Raw genomic sequence first — 24,589 nt, 5'->3', positions numbered from 1 at the left:
ATATACAGAATGATTTACCTTTGTAAATTACAGGTTGTATTTTTCAGAACTTTACCAAGAATCCTTTGCCACTTGAGGAAAATATCAGTATGATATATAAGTTGCCAATATATCAAGCCTATATTAGTCCATTTGTAGCTATTCATGGTCTCTACATAGAAAGGTAAATAGCTGTTTCCTTTACATTCCATTTACATTCTAATATAACTGTGCCTCAGCACTTATAAATATTAAGATAAATTTTTTAAATATAAATCAATTTTTTATTTCTCCTTTTTGCCACACACAGGGCATTACATTGACTGTTTACGAAGTTATGTGTATTAATAGGTTATATTATTTATGAATTTAATTTCACAAGAGGAAAGATGTGACAAAATATAATAAAAAAGGTTCACTGAATCTGATGAAATAATTAAAAGCCACCTAAGAAAAATATCAGTCTTTTCTGTGGTCTTTGCCTTTGCTATTCCCTGTGCTGAACCCTCTGCTGTATTCACACACACACCGGCACTATTCAGCAAGGCAGGCTCCACCTCATCCTTCGGGTTTTAGCTCACCTCATCTTCTTTCAGAGGTCATCTCTCAGCCCCAACCTCATTATTATTCCACCATAGTATACAGCTCATTTATTTCCTTCCTAGCATTTTATGCAATCTATATTTGTCAATTTTGTATATTGTCTGTTTGCCCCTTTAGAAAGGAAGCTCCATGGAGGCAGAGGCTTGTCACCTTGTTCACTACTGTATTCCCCACATAGCACGATCACTGAGATACACAAATGATCAATACATACTTGTTGAATAAATGGGCTCATGAATAAACATTAGTAGATAGTAGCAAAAATCCTAGAAAGTGTCAATATGGAAATAAAGAGACAACAGAGAATAATAGAAATATACAATTCCCAAATAAATGATGAGGAGAATACATCATACAATAAAGACAGTAAATATAAAATGACACTTAGAACCAATTAAAAAAGTTAAAGCCAGTCATATGCCATCTACAAAGGAAATGCCTAAAGGAAAAGAATATGAGAAAGTTAAAGATGGGCAAAAGTATGCCAACATTTTTTTACAGGCAAGTTATATTAACATGCAATAAAGCTGGACGTCAAGTAAGATAATATTAACACATTAACTGCCATGAGAGTTGTATTTAACTCACTCTAGTTTTGACCCCGGGGCCGCATGAAGCATATATAAAATCTTACTTGTTGATATTCTTATTGTTACAATTAATGTGGACAATTCTTTTTTTTTTTTTTTTTGGACAACTTAATTCTAAAAACGTGTATTAAATGAATAGAAGTCAATAAATTTTCTTTATTTATGTTTATCTTTAAATTACAATCGAAGATTTTACTATATTTTCATAATAAAACCCCATGGCCCCAACCAAAAGTTTCTGTGTTTTCTGTGGGGCAGTCAATGTGTTAAACATAACCAAGAAGTACACTTTATGATGATTACAGATACAATCCTAAAATAAACTATGACTGCCAAGAACATTTATAAACTAAAAACTCTGCATGAAAAAATATATATAGCAGTAACTACAGGAAGTACTGGGAAAAATAAACAAAAACATAAAAGCTGTGTGAGATTTTAATGTTTGCTCAGTCACTGCTCAGATCAAGTACTCAAAAAATTAGTATGTAGACAGGGTGATGTGACACATTATATTTTCCGTTATAACAAAAACACAACAAAGAACAAAGGTAAAATAAACCAGTAAGTTAACAATGAAATAAGGGAGAAAGCCGAAATACAAAAAGTTATCAATAAGAGGGAAAATAACAGATCAAGAGAAAATTAAGTTCAAGAGCCATACACTCTGCAAAATTATATGCTTTTAAATTTGAAATTTTAAAATGGATGATTTTGTGGGAAAACACAAATTATCAAAATTGACTCACAAGATAGAAAACTTAAAGGAGGACATAACCAAAGATGACATTAAGAATGTTGCCAAAAAAGCAACAAGCCAGATATATTCGTAGGAGTATGCTTTCAAATCTTCAAGGAATCTAATATTCTCATAGCAAAGGAGGGGAAGGGAAGAAAACCTGTACTTCTGTTTTTCATGAATCCAGCATAATACCCATCACCAAAACCTGACAAAGCACACAAAAAAGACCATAATGAAGCAAAAGTCCTAAATATAAAGAATCCAGAAATATATAAAGCCAAAGAAAGGTTATTCTAGGTGTACAATAATGGTTCAATATTAAGTAACCTAGTAATATATTTCACCATATGCTAAGTCAGCAACAACAAAGATTTTAAAAGATGCAGAAATATTCTATCAATTTACCTCCCCAATATCATCCTGATTTTTATGGCTACTTCATTAACATAAAGCATACACACATATCAAATCTGTAAGATGTATAAGGGTATTTGCTACAGCATTGTTAAACATTTAAAGACCCACTCATAAGGTACACACAATGGAATACTAAAAAGCCATGCATTATTATAGAGTATCTGTAATGCAGAGAAAGTAAACTAAAAGAATACACATCAAACTATTTACAGAACTTGTTCCTGACTGTGTGAGATTTTACTAACAAGCATATGCGATTACAGTATTTTTAAAGTCTAAAAGATAAAAGTGAAAATTCTCATTTTGTTCCTATATGCCAAATAATACGGAAATGGGAAAGAATAGGCCAACAAAGGGCATATAGAATGGAAAATTAAAATAGGAGTAATATTAAAGAAGTATAGGTAAAAGATACACAAACGGGAAAAAGCTAGGCAAAGTTAAAAGGATGCTATCCACAGAAAAAGCACACAAGGGACAGAAAATGACAATAGCTTAGTGTGAGGATTGCAAAAACACCTGGGCCTACCAATACTAAACACAAAGTGCATTCCTAAAATATCCCCAAGAAAATACTATCAAGAAATCCTAAAGTTTCATGCTACACTCTGGAGCTACTGCAATCTCTTTCAATCGACCAACTGCCTCAATTTAAACATCTGCTTCCAGAACAGATATGCTACACTATACTGCCATCTGCAGAGCAGACTTAGTACTAAGAATTTCCACTAAGAACACTTAAATATGTTGTCTATTGAAGGCATAAGGTAAATGACAGAGAAACTAAAACCAGTGGTACAACTCTACTGGGAGAAGAAAGCTAGGTGTTGGAAAGAGTAGTGACAAGAATAAATCATTAGACAACATCTAAAGTTGAGAAATCAAGAAACAACAGCATATGTTTTCCATATCTAGCAATATGGAAACAAAACTACCAGAATCCAAAATAAAACTAGTTAAATATCTGCCACAAAGAAAGGGACTGGAACTAGGAAAGGAAAAGCACATTTGCTTTTTATCAGAAGACCTTACTATCTGACCATGGGATCACCGTGATAAGTACTGCAAAGGTATTTTTTAAGTATTGCAAAATTTTTTCAAAATGGGTTAACTAAGCCTAAGAATAAAGGAATCAGTTCTTTCTTAGGGTTGTTTGGTTTTTTTCTTTTTGAACTCAGAAGATTTTAAAAGAAATTAATTTGACAATTATAAAAGTTAACATAAAAGCACAATTCCGAGTAAAGGAGACTGAAAGCGATACAAAAACTGCCAACCAGTACCCAAAACTTCGTTCAATAGGCACCTATCACTACAATGTACAGAAGTTCACTACTAGCTGAGTTTACATAAAAGTTTATTAGAAATAGCAACATTGAAGAACTGGAATATTCTGCAGATTATTTAATTAATAAACATTTACTGAGGACCAACTACATATAAGGTGCCCAATCAGAATTTTCACAAAAACACAACATTCTATTCCCTAAAACAATCATGGTCATCTAAGTAACTTCAAACTAAAGCCCCATCTCCTAGTACCACAAGCCTGAATATCTATAACCAGATAGCATATAAAACAAAAACTTAAGGTGATTGTACAAATTACAAAAGCACAATCAAGACATTTATTGTTGTCACCCAAATAGTGGACACTGTACCCAAAAAAGAAAAAAAAAAAAGACATGTATTGTCCACTAAAGGGATAAGACTTATAACTGTATTTATAATACAAATCTACTCATTCAATAGACTCTTTTATTTAATGCCATTAAGAATAGCAAATATGACTACTAGGCAGGCCACAGCAATAATCTATTTGGAGTCTAATATTACTATTTTACTCTACATAGTTCTGTACTATTAGAATATTTTACCGTTTGTACTGAGATTTTATAATTGACGTTGAATTCATTTCTTGCTGTTTTATAAAACTTCAAAAGCAATACACGTTTATAGTAAAATACCACCATATTTGCCAAAATGGGAATTTCTATTTCAATAAGCAAAGAAATTTCTCATCACTCAACCCTGTTTAATTAGTATCACACTTGACAAATATTGACCAAATACTTAAAATCTGAAGTATCGGTATCACACATTTCATAGGTGGCAACATATAGATTAGCAACCAACTCTACAAGTGCAAGAAAAAAACTACGTCCTTTCTTACCCAATATGATAACTGAAAGATTAATAAGGTAAGAGAATACTAGTCACCAACAAAAGTTTGTTCTTTTTACCCTTTTGCTTCAAGCTTTCATTTCAGGATATGAAGTTACATTTGCAAAATTTTAAAGACAAAGAAATAAACCCCTGTTTGGTGAAGCTGAGCTACAAACATAAGAAATCATGAACTGCTATACTTTGATTCCAAGTTTAATTAACCTAAATTTTTTCAAATCACATATTACAAACTGCCTTCTAAGAAACAATATATACAGGAGCCATCAGTTCTGTTCTAAGATAATGCTGAAAAGGCAATATTAAAAGCATAAATTATAACTATTATAAATACTATAAATTTCATTACTCTAAAAATGTAATATACTTACAAACTAAAGTATCTATACAGAAAGACTCACCTTCATCCACAGAAAACTGACAGCTCTTATCGTTGAAGAAAAGTATTTTCTTCTTATCAGGACGATTTACAAATAATATCTGGTCCCCTAAAGCCTTAAAGATAAAGAAAGAATTTTCAGTTAACTCCAAATTACCTCACCAAAAAAACATTTTTTGCACAACAAAGGACTCTCATTATTTAAAACCCTCACTGCACTAAACCATTAGGGTCCACTGGACTCAATATTAGTGGTTTTTAGTGTTTGAGTTTTTTGAGCAACTTTTTATTTTTTGTTTTTAAAGACACAGGCTCTCATTACTTTGTCTAGGCTGGAGTGCAGTGGCTATTCACAGATATAATCATAGCACATTATCGTTTCAAACTCTTGGGCTCAAGGGATCCTCCCACCTCAGCCTCCCTAGTAGCTGGGACTATAGGTACATGCCACTACGCCCAGCCTGTTCTAACTATTTTCAAGGATATTTCAAGGCTTTCATTCTTAGAGATCTTCCAAAGAATATAAAGAAAATGTGTTTTTCTTAGAACAAGATTAAATCCTTGTTGTGATTACTAAGTCCATTGGACCCTTTTATTAATCTAAGGCACACTGTTGGATATTAGCCTTCTTACTTTTCTTCTACCTTGAAATATTTTGCTACTTGCTTATCATTACCCATCAATTATTTCCAATGATACTTTTAAAAAGCTAAAGTAATATGAAAATGGAAGAGTAATTAAATCACATAGAAGTGGGGTACAATAGTGAAATAAATAGGCACTTCAGTTTTCTTACTGCTTTGCCCAAAGTATTGAATCATCTTTCAAGGAGAGATAAAAGGCCAGGCACAGCGGCTCAAGTCTGTAATCCCAGCACCCTGGGAGGCCAAGGCGGGAGGATTGCTTGAGCTCAGGAGTTCAAGACCACCCTGAGCAAGAGCGAGACCCCGTCTCTACTAAAAATAGAAAGAAATTAGCCAAATAACTATAAATAGAAAAAAATTAGCCAAACAACTATAAATAGAAAAAAAATTAGCCAGGCATGATGGCGTGTGCCTGTAGTCCCAACTACCCGGAAGGCGGAGGCAGGAGGATCACTTGAGCCCAGGAATTTGAGGTTGCTGTGAGCTAGGTTGACGCCATGGCACTCTAGCCCAGGCAAGAGAGTGAGACTCTGTCTCAAAAAAAAAAAAAGATAAAAGACTGGAGTGGTTTTGTTGTCTTTAAGCTTTACTGAGCACACTTGAAAATTTCATATTTTCTACCCTTGAGAGCAAAGACAATTGACAAGACATTTCACTATTAGATGAATAAGATGAATACAAAAAGCCAAATAGCAATCTAGACTGCTACTTGGTACAATTCCTCATAGAAATGAAGTTTAAAACTATGAGTCTTTAGATGACAATACCACAAATGAATAATCTCAATCTTAAACCATCAATGAAGTAGAGTGGAGGGGTGGGGGATTAAAAAAAAAAATTAAGAAAAAAAGAATCAGTGAGGAAACAAGATACTTCTAAGGACAAAATGAAAGTATGGTATCTTCATCCAGTTAGTTATTCAACAAGAAGGACTTCACACAATATTTTGTGATAAAAATCTTTACCATCTTACTTTGCTAAAAGGATATAGAACAGTATTCTTTCTTCTTTTTAATGTATGTTTGCTAAAACTTATTTGATAGAAGTCTGCTCTGTTAAATTCCTTAAATTTCCAATAAAGTTGTTTTGCACCGTTCCTTTATTCTTACTTATATAAATTATTCATAAAATGACTTAATACAGAGTCCATTAGACTAAGTTGGAAAATGGTGATAAGTACAGGTTGAGCATCCCATATCTGAAAATCAATGATCCAAAATGCTCCAAAATCTGAAACTTTCTGAGCACCAACATGACACTCAAAGGAAATGCTCATCGGAGCACTTCAGATTTGGGATTTTTAATGTGGGATGCTAAACCAGCATAATGCAAATATTCAAAATCCAAAAAAAAATCTGAAATCCAAAAACACCTCTGGACCCAAGCATTTTAGATAAGGGATACTCAACCTGTATATGTGCAAAGCAAATGAAAAGAAACCTGAAGACATTCCTGAAAGAACTTAAAGACGACACAAATAAATGGCAAGACTTCTGTGTTCATGAATTGGAAAACTTAATATTGTTAAAATGTCAATACTACCCAAAGCAATCTACAAATTCAGTACAATCCCCATCAAAATCCCAATGGCATTTTTCGCAGAAATGGAAAAATCCATCTGAAAATTCATATGGAATATCAAGGGACTCCAAATAGCCAAAATAATCTTGAAAAAGTACAAACTTGGAGATCTCACACTTCCTGATTTACTAATAGGAAACATATTACAAAGCTATATTAATCAAAACATTGTAGTACTGGCATAAAGACAGATACACAGACCAATAGAACAGAATAAAAAACCTAGAAATAAACCTTCACATACATGGTTAAATGATCTTTCATACTTAATAACCTAATAGTATTTGTTGAAATAGCTCTTGTTTACAAACACAAGAGAAACACTAATGTCTTTAGGGAAAACTATCCAGAAATATCCTGAAGAATCAAACAATCATACCACAACGACAAAAGAGACCTGTCAAAGTTACACAAAGATGCCTACCCTTTTCCTGCTCTGTGGCATAAGACAAATTTTAAATATTCCAGTGGCTCACTACAACCTCATGTATATATAAGACTTCAAAAATAATCTAAAAATTTTTGATAGTTTTTTTAACCAAGATATTATTAATTCAAATAGTATTAAGACACAGAAAGGAAAAAGAGGTTACCTTGACAGCTTTCTGGGAATTGGGCAGTCCTTCTTCTATGTCTTCTAAAAGAATCCCTCCTAATCCTCGCTGGTCATGCTTATCTAAGAGCCTAAGTAGCGCCTTCTTATCTTTCAAGTTGTACTTGGGCTTGAAAGCATATTTCCCATCTATTACTTCAATTTTGGGATTGTTGACTAATGCCTGTAACAATGACACAATTTGGATATGTTAACAAAAGGAAAGATCATATATACATAAATTCTACTAATTACTTAAAAATGTAACGCTACCCAACAATAGGGCTGAATGAAAAGTATCTTGTGAATACGAACTGGTAGATCTAAAACACTGGATTATCCAGGATCCCAGAACAGTAGGTAAAGAATAGCATAGTACTCACTTTTTATAAAAGAAACTTATATGTTATTTACATAAATTCTTTGAACAGAAATAAACCATTTTATTACAACTGTTTTGAAGAAAGCTGAAATCATATTCTTTTGGAAGAAAGACAAAATGGATAAGAATAAAAAAATTTATTAATATTAACACACAAAGTAAACTGGGTATTGTCCATCTCACCCTCAAAGTATGGCTTATTGTTTATTGGCATTATAACATGAGAAACATTACTCTGGGATAAACAAATCAATAGTCAGTCTTTTCCACCTGGTATCAACTGGCTGCTGTGGAAGGAACTGAAAAGGACCAGGCTAGTGCATACAAGAACTTTACCTACAGTATCAGCTTGAAAACAAAACTGAGTAGGAACACAGGAATTACTGAATATATTTATGTTCCTAGTCAGTTCTGTTGCACAGCTAATATCAGAAGGAAAGCTCTTCACAAAGAGCAACCCTATTTTCCTCTGCAGCTGTCAGCCTGATCCTAAAAGGAGAAAGAAACACAGAAAGAAAAGAGAATGGAATACTAATAAAAATAATCTTTAATGTTGGTAGTCTACAAAATTCCAAAATCAGGTAAACCAGCACATTTAAATGTGGATTACTGGCCGGGCACGGTGGCTCACTTCTGTAATCCTAGCACTCTGGGAGGCCGAGGCAGGCGGATTGCTCGAGCTCAGGAGTTCGAAACCAGTCTGAGCAAGAGCGAGACCCCGTCTCTACTAAAAATAGAAAGAAATTAATTGGCCAACTAATATACATAGAAAAAAAATTAGCCGGGCATGGTGGTGCATGCCTGTAGTCCTAGCTCCTCGGGAGGCTGAGGCAGGAGGATCACTTGAGCCCAGGAGATTGAGGTTGCTGTGAGCTAGGCTGACGCCACGGCACTAACTCTAGCCTGGGCAACAAAGCGAAACTCTGTCTTAAAAAAAAAAAAAAAAAAAAAACCTTTAAATGTGGATTACCATTATTTGTATGTCACTAATTTAATGAGCTACTGGTTCATTTTATATTATGAAAATCATGAACTTTTATTTTGCTTGGTAAAAAAAATAACTGAATTATAGTTTAGGAAATTTACATTTAGTCTTTACAATCTATCACTGGCCCTAGAAAGTAGACTTTTTAGTTGTTATTTCATATATAAACTTAAAAGAGGCAAATATCTGAATTTTTAAAATGCTATTCATTTCCAAATACGCATGGTTACAGATTGTGTTGGGGTTTCTTCAAATAGTCTGTGTTCATATACAACATGCATGATTATTTTTCCCTATCAGGCCATAATAGTAGTAATAATGCAACAAAATATGTTATCATCCCTATTGTACCTTGTGCTTTAAATTTCCTAAAACCTACATATAGATTATAAATTAAGCAATTCAACATAAGCATTAATTATTCTGTAAAAACATTAAGTAGAACTAGTACACTGAGTTCTTTTTGATTTTTATTCTAAAGCCTCAACATTTTAAAATAAATAGACAACTGGCAGGGCGTGGTGGCTCACACCTGTAATCCTAGCACTCTGGGAGGCCGAGGCAGGAAGACTGCTTGAGCCCAGGAATGTGAGGTTGCAGTGAGCTACGATGATGCTACTGCACTCTAGCCCGAGCAACACAGCAAGACTCTGTCTCAAAAAATAATAATAATAAATAAAAAACAGACAAATAAAATTACGTGAAAACCAACAAATCAACCTTATAAATGTATATGTTTAAAAAACAAAGACCCTACAACAGTGTTTCTTTTAAGAAAATTATCAGATTTCAATATATTAAAAATACTCTAGTTATAGCAAATATAACTCTTGGTAATCAACTAGTTTTTTATATTTTAAGTCTATCTTACCTCAGTCATTAGCCATTGCTTCTGCTTGAGCCCAATATCTAAATGTTGTGTTTCATCCAAAATTTCTTCTAAAGTTAGGGGATAAGTATCTCCTCGCTGATGTCGTGTCTATCAAGGGAAGAAATTATTATTAGAAGAAGAGTTTTAAAATGCTACATGCATTACATTATAGATACACATATATTTTCAGTAATGTAGAACATGTAATATTTGAGGCAGTAGAATTATAGTGATGAAGAGCACAGACTATGAAATCGGACAGAACCAGGTTCAAATTCACGTCGCCATGAAATCAAATGATATACTGAGAAAAAATATTCACAACTCCTATCACAAAGAGCTAATGTTCCTAATATTTCAAGAGCTTCAAAAACCTGACATAAAAATGACCCAAGAGGCCGGGCGCTGTGGCTCACGCCTGTAATCCTAGCTCTTGGGAGGCCGAGGCGGGCGGATTGCTCAAGGTCAGGAGTTCAAAACCAGCCTGAGCAAGAGCGAGACCCCGTCTCTACTATAAATAGAAAGAAATTAATTGGCCAACTGATATATATATAAAAAAAAATTAGCCGGGCATAGTGGCGCATGCCTGTAGTCCCAGCTACTCGGGAGGCTGAGGCAGAAGGATCACTGGAGCCCAGGAGTTTGAGGTTGCTGTGAGCTAGGCTGACGCCATGGCACTCACTCTAGCCTGGACAACAAAGCGAGACTCTGTCTCAAAAAAAAAAAAAAAAAAAAAAATGACCCAAGAGAGAAACACACAGATCACAAAAAAATGACCTTAAACATATGAAACAACACTCGACTTCCACCAAAGTATTTTTCACTTATTGTATTGGACTAGCAAAATTCCACATGTCCGACGACTCCACCGGTGTGGCTATGAGGAAACAAGCCTTCTTACAGACTGCTGGTAAGAGTGCAAACTGGTACAACCCCTAAGGAGGGCAATCTGGCAATCTGAATGCATTTAAACCCTTTAGCCCAGCGATCCTATTTCTAGGAATTTATCCTACAGACACACAAGAACGACACAGAAAAGTGACTTAATGTCACTACAGCACTGTGTGTGAAAGGAAAATATTAGAAACCCAAGCGGCCATCAGTAGAAGACTAATTAAATAAACTGCGACACAACTGTATTACTACATAGACGTTCAAAAAGCAAATGTAAATGTTCACTATGTGCTAATTTGAAAAGATGTTCAGGACAAATTAATAGGTTAAAAAACACATGTGGACACCAAATGCTAGAGGATGTGGATGAACAGGGACTTGCATTCACTGCTGGCGGGAATGCAAAATGGTACAGCCACTTTGGAAGACAGTTTGCCAGTTTCTTACAAAATTAAACATACTCTTACCATTCCATCAATCTAGTAATCATGATCCTTGGTATTTACCTGAATTAGTTGAAAATTTATGGCACACAAAGACCTGCAAAGGATGTGTACAGCAGCTTCAACAGTAATTGCCAAAATTTGGAAGTAACCAAGATGTTCTTCAGTAGGTGAATAGATAAATAAACTGTGGTACACCCAGACAATGGAATATTATTCAGTGCTAAAAGGAAATGAGTTATCAAGCCATAAAAAAGGAGGAACCTTAAATAAATACTATTAAGAACCCAATATGGGCCGGGCGTGGTGGCTCACGCCTGTAATCTTGGCACTCTGGGAGGCCGAGGTGGGTCGATCAAGGTCAGGAGTTCGAAACCAGCCTGAGCCAAGAGCAAGACCCCGTCTCTACTAAAAACAGAAAGAAATTAATTGGCCAACTAAAAATATATAGAAAAAATTAGCTGGGCATGGTGGCACATGCCTGTAGTCCCACCTATTCGGGAGGCTGAGACAGAAGGATTGCGTGAGCCCAGGAGATTGAGACTGCTGTGGGCTAGGCTGACGCCACGGCACTCTAGCCCAGGCAACAGAGTGAGACTCTGTCTCAAAAAATAAAATAAAATAATAAAATAAGAAGCCGATATGAAAATGCTACATACCACATAGTTCCAACTATACGACATCTAGAAAAGGCAAAATCATGAAGACAGTAAAGAATTTAGTGGCTGCCAATGACTGGGGGGAGGATGGGATGAACAGGCAGAACAGAGAAGATTTTCAGGGCAGTGAAACTACTCTGAATGATGCTATAATGGTGAATACACAGGAAGTATTAACACAACAGTAAGAGTGAACCCTGATGTAAACCACTGACTTTGAGCAATAACATGTCCATGTAGCTTCACTGGCTGTAACAAACGTACTCTTCTGGTGGGAGAAAGTTGATGGTGGAGGAAGCAGTGGGGGAGGGTTGAAGGTGGAGGAAGCAGTGGGGGAGGGTCGAAGGTGGAGGAAGCAGTGGGGGAGGGTCGAAGGGAGGATATGAGAATTCTGTACATTCCACACAATTTTGCTGTGACCCTAAAATAAAACTGCTCTAAAAAATAGCTTGTGTTTTTTTTTTTTTTCAGCAAATGTAAAAGGAAAAAGTATATATGTTAAAAACCATGTACTATGAAATCTGGTATATGGCAAAGAACAGAAATAATATATATATTTATACTTTGTTTCTGCACAAAGAATCAGTGAAAAAGACACAAGAAATTACTAAATGAGGTTACTATAAGCAGCAGGACAGGGGAAAAAACACACAGGATTAGAGGTAAAAATAAGACTTCTCCATTTGTATCTTTCTATTTTGTTTTACTTTTTGAACAAAGAGATGTACTGCTTAAAAAGCAAAAGTAACTCCTCAAAAGAAATCCAAGCTCCAACTTCCAACACATTACTGAACCTCTCTGGGACAGGCCCTGTACAACTAGAATAATGATTTCTCAAAACTAGAACATCTAGAAAGCAGATGAAGACATTTTAAGCCTAACATTACATACACACAAAAACAATTTTTGAGCATTTGCTCTCAATTCATCCATTTATTCATTCAAATATTTAGTGGTGCCTACTATGTGCTAAGAGTACTGCAAGGAGAGATATGAAGAAATGCCAACTACTTCTGCCTTTTAAGAACTCCTAATAGAGGAGGAAGCTAAACATACAAGCTGTGAAAGTTGGGTATACAATTATCTGTCAAAAAGACAGCTTCAGTCAAGAGACACCAAATGCTAGAGAAATGAAGAAAAAGACCTTTGAGTGACGACTGTAAAAGGAAGGAGAGCAGCTGCAGACAGCACCGCGGTCTCCAGAGTGGGGTGCACACACCACCGGGGTACACGAGTCAATCTGGATGACTCTTTAGAAGTTTCATTCAGTTTTCCTAAAATTTCCATTTAAAAATCATGCTTTAGGCCGGGCGCGGTGGCTCACGCCTGTAATCCTAGCACTCTGGGAGGCCGAGGCGGGCGGATTGCTCAAGATCAGGAGTTCAAAACCAGCCTGAGCGAGACCTCGTCTCTACCACAAAAATAGAAAGAAATTAATTGGCCAACTAATATATATAATATAAAAATCAGCCGGGCATGGTGGCTCGTGCCTGTAGTCCCAGCTACTCGGGAGGCTGAGGCAGGAGGATTGCTTGAGCCCAGGAGTCTGAGGTTGCTGTGAGCTAGGCTGACGCCACGGCACTCACTCTAGCCTGGGCAAGAAAGCGAGACTCTGTCTCAAAAAAAAAAAAAAAAAAAAAAATCATGCTTTAATAATGTTTAGTATGTGGATTGCCAATGGTGCCCACTTGGCTTCATGTCAGCTGGTCCACATTTCAGAGGGTGACACGCATGGAGCAACCCTGAGGGAAGGCTGGGAACCCACATGACAAAGGGACTGACAGGTGCGGACTTGCTCGTTCCTTCACTTTCAGCATTCTGCAACGTACTGTGATTTGCCGGCTATCAGATGAATTGTGGCCAATTTTATTTTTTTAAAACAGACTTTTAAAATTTAGATACTGTATAATGCTTTCACAAAGCTGTAAGGAACGACGACTTAGAGATGAATTACAAATTTCTCTTTACAAAAAGGCAAATGTTTCAAATCTGCTAGATATCCTATGATTACAGCAGCTATTTGTAGTTTGCTAACAATTATTTTAAAAGTAATTATAATAAACCATCTGTTCCTTCAAAGGAAAACTAGCATCTTAACCAATGTGTAAAAGTAACAAAGTAACTGCTTTTTTAAAGAAATTCATGCAGAGCAAAGAGCATTTTAAAAAAGTGTTTTAGAAATATTTCCATCATTCTGTGATTTCTGAGTTTAAAAAGTCTAAAAATAAAAACTCATATCTAAAAACTAGCATACCTTAAAAATTTTAGAAACAATTTTCTAATCTTTATTTTTAGAAAGTCTTCCAAACAAAATCCTGTGTTTAAAATCGCAATTGTCAGCCGGGCGCAGTGGCTCACGCCCATAATCCTAGCACTCTGGGAGATCGAGGCGGGCGGATTGCTCGAGGTCAGGAGTTCGAAACCAGCCTGAGCAAGAGTGAGACCCCCGTCTCTACTATACATAGAAAGAAATTAATTGGCCAACTAATATATATAGAAAGAAAAATTAGCCGGGCATGGTGGTGCATGCCTGTAGTCCCAGCTACTCGGGAGGCTGAGGCAGGAGGATGGCTTGAGCCCAGGAGATTGAGGTTGCTGTGAGCTAGGCTGACGCCATGGCACTCACTCTAGCCTGGGCAACAAAGCGAGACTCTGTCTCAAAAAAAAAAAAAAATATATGTTTTACATGAACTGACAGATAAAGAAAGATGGAGGCCAGGCACAGTGGCTCCTGCCTATAATCTCAGCACTTTGGGACTCTGAGGCAGGAGGATCACTTGATGCCAGGAGTTCAAGACCAGCCTGGGCAACACAGTGAGACCCTATCACTACAAAAAAAAAAAGAAAATTAAAAATTTAGCCAGCCGTGCTGACGCATGCCTACAGTCCTAGCTACTCAAAAGGCTGAAACAGAAGGATCGCTTGGGCCCAGGAGTTCGAGGTTAACAGGAGCTATGACAACACCACCGCACTCTAGCGTGGGGTAACAGAGCAAGTCCCTATCTCTGAAGGGGGAAAATAAAAAGATGGACATTTACTAGTCAAATTACCTTGCTAGTGAGATGAGATTAAAAAAATCAGTGTCATGATTTTACAGCAATGTACTATTGTAGACTGAATAAAGCATCCCCAACCTCAAAGCTATCCACATCCAAATCCCTTACCTTGTGTGACAAAAGGGACTTCCCTGGTATGATTAAACCAAGGATCTTGAGATGGAGGCATGAGTGTGGATGGATTATCAAGGTGGGCCCAACATAATCACAAGTGTCCTTACAAGGGGAAGGGTCAGGCAGGAGAGTCAGAGCGAACAGCAGGAGATGCAACAAAGCAAGTAAGAGGTTGGAGGAAGGGGCCATGAATCAGGGAACACAGGTGGCCTCTAAAAGATGACAAAAAAAAAAAAAAGGAAACGAATGCTCTCTACAGTTTTACTTTTTCCTTTCCAACCTGTACGTGTTACTTTTTTCCTGCCTTACTGCACCCGGTAGAACTTCTAGTACAATACGGAATAGAAGTTGTGATTAATTGGGCACCACTGCCTTTTTTCTGACCTAATCATATTGCGTTTAGTCTGCAAAAAGGTTTTTTTATACCATTAAAAAATTATTTTAAAATAGTCTATCTTTTATTGCAACCTTTTTAACTTCTATTTTCGTGCAAGTTTATAACATCTACAGTGTATTGGTATAGCACATGTACAGCTTTTCACCAAGTATGATGTCAAATCTAGGTTTTCAGTTATCCTCTGTCACAGGGTTTCTCAACTAACATTCCACAAAACCCTAGGGGGTTCCACAAGAAATGATGATTTTTTTTTTTTTTTTTTTTTTTTTTTTGAGACAGAGTCTTGCTTTATTGCCTAGGCTAGAGTGAGTGCCGTGGCGTCAGCCTAGCTCACAGCAACCTCAAACTCCTGGGCTCAAGCGATCCTTCTGTCTCAGCCTCCCAAGTAGCTGGGACTACAACAGGCATGTGCCACAATGCCCGGCTAATTTTTTCTATATATATTAGTTGGCCAATTAGTTTCTTTCTATTTATAGTAGAGACGGGGTCTCGCTCTTGCTCAGGCTGGTTTCGAACTCCTGACCTCGAGCAATCCGCCCGCCTCGGCCTCCCAGAGAGCTAGGATTACAGGCGTGAGCCACCGCGCCCGGCCAAGAAATGATGATTTTAAAAAAATAAGGCCAGGTGTGGCGGCTCATGCCTGTAACCCTAGCACTCTGGGAGGCCGAGGCAGGAGGACTGCTCAAGGCCAGGAGTTCTAGGCCAGCCTGACCAAGAGCGAGACCCCATCTCTACCATAAATAGAAAGAAATTAGCCAAACAACTAAAAATAGAAAAATTAGCCGGGCATGGTGGCGCATGCCTGTAGTCCCAGCTACTTGGGAGGCTGAGGCAGGAGGATCACTTGAGCCCAGGAGTTTGAGGTCGCTGTGAGTTAGGCTGACGCCACAGCACTCTAGCCCAGGCAAGAGAATGAGACTGTGTCTCAAAAAAATAAACTTTTTTAAAAATTTCACACACCATGTGATGTGAGTGCTCATAGTGTTAGGCAACTACTGAGCAGCCCAACTAGGGATTTCACCAGAAATCTTTCAGTGTCACGTGGCACTGTGCAAGCAGGGCTATGTTCACTTTGCTGGGGCAAACTGTCAGTTTTGGATGCAATATGGGGAGTTCACTGATAAATATAAGAGTTACACTACACCAATGGGAGTACAGGAGGCTGACATCACCACCAACTCCCTTCCAGACACATCCCCAATCTCCCTTTACACAGTGCCACTGACTTATGGGAGCAAACGAGCAATGCTGATGCAAAAGAAAATGTAATGGAAATGCTCATTCTAAACAAGGAATTTTTACACACTCTGGGACTTAACTTTGCCACTTACCACTCTGCTGTTGTAAATGCTGCAAAACAGGGATCATGCAGCAATAAAAGTTAAAATATATTGTGAAGTTTTTGTACTTTTCACAACTTTCTCAATTAGTTGTTATTCCTTTTAGTTTTATAGCATTAGCATTTGCGTTTCATAAACATGTCTGACAGTCTAGTGTGATGAATTCTGAAGATGAGATTTGTGATGGAAGAGCATTTCCAAAGCTAGGCCCGTGAATAATTCTAACAAAATTAGTAATTTAAAAAAAACAACAACTATAATCTTCTGAGCCATTTTACTGCACCAGTGCAGCAAGAGATACACAATAGCAGCTTACCGCTTCAATGAAAAGTACTAATCAGTGAGTTTTACTGGGCTAGTAATAATCCAAGGTGTCCTATTCCACTGTGCTTTGTCTGTGGCAAACAACTCAGAATGACTCCAGCAAAACCGAAAGGACACTGAAATATTAATTATAGCCACTGGACAAGTCAAGGTACTTATTGGAATCTCAAATGGAGTAAGGCTTTTAGTTTGTTTTTTAAATCATATTTAGTGAAAAGGCTCATGATGCATATAATTAGAACTTACTGCCCCCCAAAAAAGGTGGGGGTTGGGGCTGGGCAGAATCACACAGCTGGCAGGAACCTAATAATGTCAGCATATCAAATGACAGTGAGTAAAATGCACAGCATGAGAAATTGAAAAGGCTTCATTCTCGAACATTATGATAAGTCAGCAAATTGATGACACATCACATGATGCTGAAGAGATCTGGTTATTAATAAACTGAGAAACAACAGCTCCTCTATCCAGGTTGACAAAGCAACTGATTTCATCAATGCATGTCATGTACATTTCTTTTTGATACCCTACAGAACATATTGAAAATTTCTAAATAATGGTCACTTTCAAGAAAAAATTTTCTACTGCAAAAAACTATCACAATAAGCAAAGGGCAGAACATATTTAATGTGGTGTCTTCGTATCTGGAAACAAAAAGTCTGTCCTGGAGAAACTGTTGTTGGCATCACAACTGATGTGCCCTTTTAGTGGCTGACTCCAGGCAAGGTTTTACCTCTGGTTTAAAAAAAAAAAAAATCCTGATGTTGTCTCATGATACCACTTTCCTCAGAGAGGTACTAGCACCAAAAACCCTTGGAAACGAAATGAAAAATGTCTTGAATGATGCTACAAAAATGATTTGTTTTATTAAACAAAGACCAGCACTCTTGAGCACATAAATCTCCTGCTACACACAGAAATCCAGTGGCTTAGCAGGGGAGGTATTCTCAACAGAACATTTAAGCTGAAAGTTGAATTACAGAAGTACTTTCAAGAAAATCGTAGGCCATACTTAACTGAGTGCTTTGATGGTGAAGAAAGACTGCAGAAGATAGCCTTCTTAGCAGACTTTTTTTTTTTATTTAATAATACGAACCAGTTGAACAAATTTAGAAAAAAATGCTTTAAGTGACAAGACTTTTGAATTTCAAAGGAACACTGAATCTTTGGAAAAATCATGTAACAAAGGAAATTTTGCAAAGCTGTCTGTGCGTGAGAGTAAAGAAGATCAGCAAGTCTGAAGCATTATTAAAGACCACCTGGAAGAACTAAAAAACAAAACAATTATTTTCCCTCTCTTTCAATACAAATGCATGCCTGAGTAAAGGACTCTTTCTCCCAATCTTCTGTTCATCTGATTAGTAAATTGTCTACTTTGATAAGGTAAAAAAAAAAAAAAGAAAAGAAAAGAAAAGAAAAATCAAATAGAAAACATTTTAAAAAGAAAAAACTGAAGCTTCCTTTACCTTTATGACTGACACTATATAGCTGATATCCTTTCTGGGGAGGAGGAAGGGACCACACACAAAAAAACCAACCCAACAGGCTAATAAATTGGGCAAAATAAACACAAAGACAGAAAATATCATTCTCTACTCAAAAAAACAATGTTAATCATCATTAACTTATTATAGCCACAACTTAATGATTAGGTTAACATGTGAGCTGGGGATATGACAACTTTTTGCAAGAGTTCTCTGAGACCTGAAAATTATTTTAAGGGTTTCTCCAGGGTAAGAAGATTGAGAAAAGCTGCTCTGTTGGATTAAGGAACTTTGCTTCTACTATTAATTTGCTACAAGTTTTTATCATAAATGAGTGTTAATTTTAACACCCGTTAAAATTACAGAAACATTTTCTGTATCTGAGATATGATTTTTCTTCTTTATTCTGCTAACATGATTTACACTAATTTTCAAATATGAACCACTTCAACACTCATAAACTTTACTTCATCACAATGTTATTATCCCTACATATTCATATGAGTAAATTCAATTTGTTCATATCTTTTAAGGATGTTTATGCCTGATATTGTCATATAACTTAAATGCTTTATTTGAAACTATAAATTCAGGTTCTTGACCCAGCCCTACCATCAACCAGAACTACGCCTATAAGCCAGTCTTTTAATTCCTATGGACTTCAGAGCTTCTAAATTAAAATATAATTGTCAGAATTAATTCAGATAGAAGCCAGGCCAGTGGTTCTCAAACTTTAGCATGCATCACAATCACCTGCAGGGCTTCTTAAAATGCAAGAACACTGCTGAGCTGCATACATGTCTAGGAAGGGGCCCAAGAATGTGCACTTCTAACACGTTCCGAGGTGATGTGCCGCAGATGCTGGCTGGAGAACACTTGAGCAACACTAAGCTAAACTAAACCAAATTAACTAAATTTTTCAAAATAATGTGTTGTTGTTGTTGTTGTTTTGAGACAGAGTCTCGCTTTGTTGTCCAGGCTAGAGTGCCATGGCATCAGTCTAGCTCACAGCAACCTCAAACTCCTGGGCTCAAGCATCCTCCTGCCTCAGCCTTCCAAGTAGCTGGGACTACAGGCATGAGCCACCACGCCCGGCTAATTTTTTCTATATATATTAGTTGGCCAGTTAATTTCTATTTATAGTAGAGATGGGGTCTTGCTCTTGCTCAGGCTGGTTTCGAACTCCTGACCCCGAGCAATCCACCCGCCTCAGCCTCCCAGGTAGGATTACAGTGAGGTGGCGTGAGCCACCGCACCCGGCCTTTCAACATAATGTTTTACATAACTGAGACACATACATAGAAGGGTGAGATCAAGAGAAAAATCATTCTTTCATAAGCAAAGTTCACCCCTGATTTGTCATCTAAGAACTAGTGTCTTATATGAAGAAAGATGTCCTTCTTAAGGAAATTTTCAAGAAAATTTGGAGTGCTTTTAAGACTTATTCCTTTTTGCAATAAAATGTGTCTTACAACATTAATCATTTCGATAACAATCCTCCTAAGATGGACCCTAAACTTCCTCTATATTCTTAAACACGTCACTGAATGTAATTTAATCTTTTTTGATGTCTCAATTACTGCCTTAATGTAAATTACTGTGCTATGGTATAACAATAACCATCTCAGGAGCTTCTGAGATATGCTGGGCAGTTTGTCCCCATGCCAAATGTTCTCAGTATTATGACCTTGAAATTCTTGTTATTTGCCTTTTTTTTTCCTGTTTAACACTTTAAAGTTATCACTTCTTGCTGTAAATTTCACTGTACCCATCTCAAACAGTTTCCTGATGGCTCTTCCATGTGATTTACAAATAATTCTCATTGAACAATTAAAGAGTTTCCCTATAAGTAAATGAATAAACTGTGAGGAGTATTTTTGTTGTTACCTTTCTTTTGCTTTCTAAGGGTACACTGTGGACAGTGGAGCTTTCCAAGAATCAGTTCACAGACACCTTCCACATGTACTGTTTCCCTTTCCAAATAGGCCCTTCCCTCTTCACAACCCGCCCCAAAAGGTACGACTTTCACTTACACTCAGAATTTACAATGCATTGCCTGAAGGTTTAATAAACTCCAAGGAACCAAACAAAAGGATAAGTCAAAAAAAATAAATAAATAAATACTGTTTGGGGAAAGCCTTCATAAATAATAACTGAGGTGCCATAAACTATCCACTGTAGGACTTCTTGTCTTTTCCAGTCTTACATATTTCTAAGAGTTAAAAATAGGATATTTTGGACTTTGCTGGAACATTCTAAATTCTCATATATCACTTTAAACAACTTCATCTCTCCCAGCTCCACCCCCCCCATCTGCACTCAGTGCTATCCAAGAACGCATTGCTCTTAGGGGACAGTCTGATAAAAGCAAAACAAAGAGAACACTGGTTTAAAAAAGTGTATCTACCGATAAAAATAATTTTCTTAGGATTTTAAATATAAGTACTTCTCATCAGCAATTTTCAAAACACATGCTTGAATATTAGCCTGAAGAAAAAGCATAATTAAAGATCTGAAACAATATCAATTAAGGAGGCTGATTCCTTTAAATATAAAAGAAGTCTTTTCCAGAGGTAAAATTATGCTACAAATTTATGCTTCAAATTATGCTACATAAAACACACAGATAAAAACTGCATAGGAACTATTTTAGATTGAGTGTGCATTATTCAATATGGTAGTTAAAGCCTATTTTAAAGTCATACCTGAAATTTTTATACTAATTAGTCAATTCTCATTACATCTTTTAAAAAGTTTGGTATTTCCACCTCCTATTAATAAAAATAAGCTATATCCTACCTGTAACACTGATTAGTTTTCAGTAGTAGGTATCATTGTCTTTCATTAATTATCCAAAATAAAAATATACCAAGTTATTTCTGAATCATCTCTTTTATTTATAACTAATAGCTGACACTGGAGATCAGAAGACACAGGCACACACATTTAAAAAGCAGTAACATACTTTTATCGTATCCCTTACTTCATAAATATTTTATTATTTAACTTATAATGGTGCAACATAACAAGCAGCAGATAACCGTTTTAAAAATTATTACAAAAATTGATAAATTACTGTAATTCTATTTGAGCCATATAATTTTCATCACAAATACCTTAGTAATATCTTTTAGTATGCATTCTGTAATTTATTTCTCAGTGGTTTTTATATTATCCAAAATACTTTATATTATCCAAAATATCCAAAGCCCATTTATTTGAACTTAAAAATAAGACATTTTGTGTGATATAAAGCAAATTTGAACCAGGTGCGGTGGCTCACGCCTGTAATCCCAGCACTCTGGGAGGCTGAGGCAGGTGGATTAATCAAGGTCAGGAGTTTAAAACCAGGCCGGGCGCTGTGGCTCACGCCCGTAATCCTAGCTCTTGGGAGGCCGAGGCGGGAGGATTGCTCAAGGTCAGGAGTTCAAAACCAGCCTGAGCAAGAGCGAGACCCCGTCTCTACTATAAAATAGAAAGAAATTAATTGGCCAACTGATATATATATAAAAAATTAGCCGGGCATAGTGGCGCATGCCTGTAGTCCCAGCTACTCGGGAGGCTGAGGCAGAAGGATCACTCGAGCCCAGGAGTTTGAGGTTGCTGTGAGCTAGGCTGACGCCACGGCACTCACTCTAGCCTGGACAACAAAGCGAGACTCTGTCTCAAAAAAAAAAAAAAAAAAAAAAGGAGTTTAAAACCAGCCTGAACAAGAGCAAGACCCCATCCATCTCTACTAAAATAGAAAGAAATTAATTGGCCAACTAATATTTATATAGAAAAAATTAGCCGGGCATGGTGGCGAGTGCCTGTAGTCCCAGCTACTCGGGAGGCTGAGGCAGTAGGATTGCTTGAGCCCAGGAGTTTGAGGTTTCTGTGAGCCAGACTGACGCCATGGCACTCACTCTAGCCTGGGCAACAAAATGAGACCCTCTCTCAAAAAAAAAGAAAAGAAAAAGAAGAAAAAAAAAATTAAAAAAGAAAGCAAATTTGATATGGCTGCTTGGTTTGACAGTGGAGACTGACTTTGCTAATCAGGAGATACTTTCCATAAATTGAATAAGCTAAACCTTTATCCTGAAGGTTTTGAAAAAATTATATTTAAACACATGAAAGCATTTTTATCAAAAAATTGCATTAGCAAAGGTATACTGAAATTAACATTTTTATTTTCTCAACTGCTTCTGAGTATATCAAAATAAAGAAAGTGCCTATGAGGGGAAGCAGGGGAAAATGACATAATTAGACATTTGGTAAGTCTTGGTAAAGCCTTTTGGATATACTTCCTATAAGCTAAGAAAATATATGGTTAAGGACCACGTAACAAATCCTTTGGCAAGTCAGGTGGTTTCCATTCTTTTGCTTTCAACAAAACTGCATGAGGACCTAACAGAACTGCCAACTGATGGATGCTCGATAATAAACATCACTAAATGACTTCTGGCATATAACTTGGAAGATTTTGATATTGCAAAACTTCTATTAGAATTAACTAATTTATATGAACATGTATTTCTCAGAACTTAAGACCTACGAAATCTAAATACGGGAACAGATTTGATATCAAATTCCATTTCATTGTATCAATAAGTAATATACATCTCCAAATACAAGAACTATTAGATGAGAGGGAGATACCTCCATTCATTTCATTAAAGAATGGATTTGTTACATACAAAGTGAAATTTAATCAAAATTTTAATCTATGTATGTTATTATAATCAACTACACATTAATTGTAAAAGTAACTCAAACCAGAAGGCATTTTTAGCATGTAAAGCAGGCATCCTCAAACTACGGCCCGAGGGCCACATACGGGCCGCCTAGCACATTTATCCGGCCTTCCGGGTGTTTTTGCCACCACTGCCTGCCCTGCTTAGCAGCCGACTTGTCCCGGGCCCACAGTGCGCACTCTCCAACGGGCTGAGGGACAGTGAACTGGCCCCCTGTTTGAAAAGTTTGAGCACCCCTGAAAAGCTTTTTCACAGGAAAAACATTTTCAATCTCAATTTAGTTACACATTATTGCAGCAGAGAAGAATGATAATCAAAAATTCAAGAGGGAAAAAAAAAAAATTCAAGGGGAGAAAAGGCATATAAAGTGAAAAAAAATAACTAAAGTATCCAATTATTAAAGAACTTTCTTTATATATTTTTAAATTAATAATGGCATTTAGATTCTATTAAATTTGAAAGTTATATTTTACTGAACTATTACAATATGCCTGAAATTCCGTATTTCTGGTTACTAAACTTTTGCTAAAATAGTGCAGTTATCAAGTTAAGTATGTCCAAGTGGTACACAGTTTTTTTAAATTGTCTTAGAGGACATGAGTAAAAAAATCTTAAGATCATTGTTCTAGATAGAAAAAATTATAAAGAGTCATCTAGATAAATGAAATCATATTAACAGAATAGCAAAAATATCATTCTTAAATGTTCATCTCCTTCAATAGACAAGAACCTTGAGGACATGCATTTTTTCCCAGGTATTCCCACCACTATAAATAGCAAATAGATTTTAATAACTGTTTACCACAGGGGGAATTTTTGCTTGTTTGAGACAGAGTCTTGCTCTGTTGCCCAGGCTAGAGTGCCATGGCGTCAGCCTAGCTCACAGCAACCTCAAACTCCTGGGCTCAAGCAATCCTAATGCCTCAGCCTCCCGACTACAGGCATGTGCCACCATGCCCAGCTAATTTTTTATATATATGTTTTTAGTTGTCCAGCTAATTTCTATTTTTTTAGTAGAGACAGGGTCTCTCTCTTGCTCAGGCTGGTCTCAAACTTCTGAGCTCAAACAATTCTCCCGCCTCCGCCTCCCAGAGTGCTAGGATTACAGACGTGAGCTACCGCGCCCGTCCACAAGAGGAAATTGATGGAGGGAATAAAAACTGTAAATATATAAGCGTCCAAGTATATTATTTAATAAT

At 36.6% G+C, this 24,589-nt stretch overlaps 1 protein-coding gene across 2 annotated transcripts in view; it reads right to left on the bottom strand.

Moving 5' to 3' along the window:
- The window catches only part of GTF2E2 (general transcription factor IIE subunit 2), a 66,701-nt gene that overhangs the window by 12,808 nt on the left and 29,304 nt on the right, over positions 1 to 24,589 (bottom strand). For both annotated transcript variants that reach the window (XM_075997327.1, XM_075997328.1), the window contains 3 exons: positions 9,947 to 10,054; positions 7,710 to 7,892; positions 4,914 to 5,007 (listed from right to left, as the gene is read on the bottom strand). In XM_075997327.1, coding sequence (XP_075853442.1) covers positions 4,914 to 5,007; positions 7,710 to 7,892; positions 9,947 to 10,054 — 385 coding nt within the window. The remainder of the gene's footprint in view (positions 1 to 4,913; positions 5,008 to 7,709; positions 7,893 to 9,946; positions 10,055 to 24,589) is intronic.

This window comes from Microcebus murinus, chromosome 24 (assembly GCF_040939455.1).
Source record: "Microcebus murinus isolate Inina chromosome 24, M.murinus_Inina_mat1.0, whole genome shotgun sequence".
NCBI classification, from domain to species: Eukaryota; Metazoa; Chordata; class Mammalia; order Primates; family Cheirogaleidae; genus Microcebus; species Microcebus murinus.
This window is presented reverse-complemented; position numbering and strand designations above follow the sequence as displayed.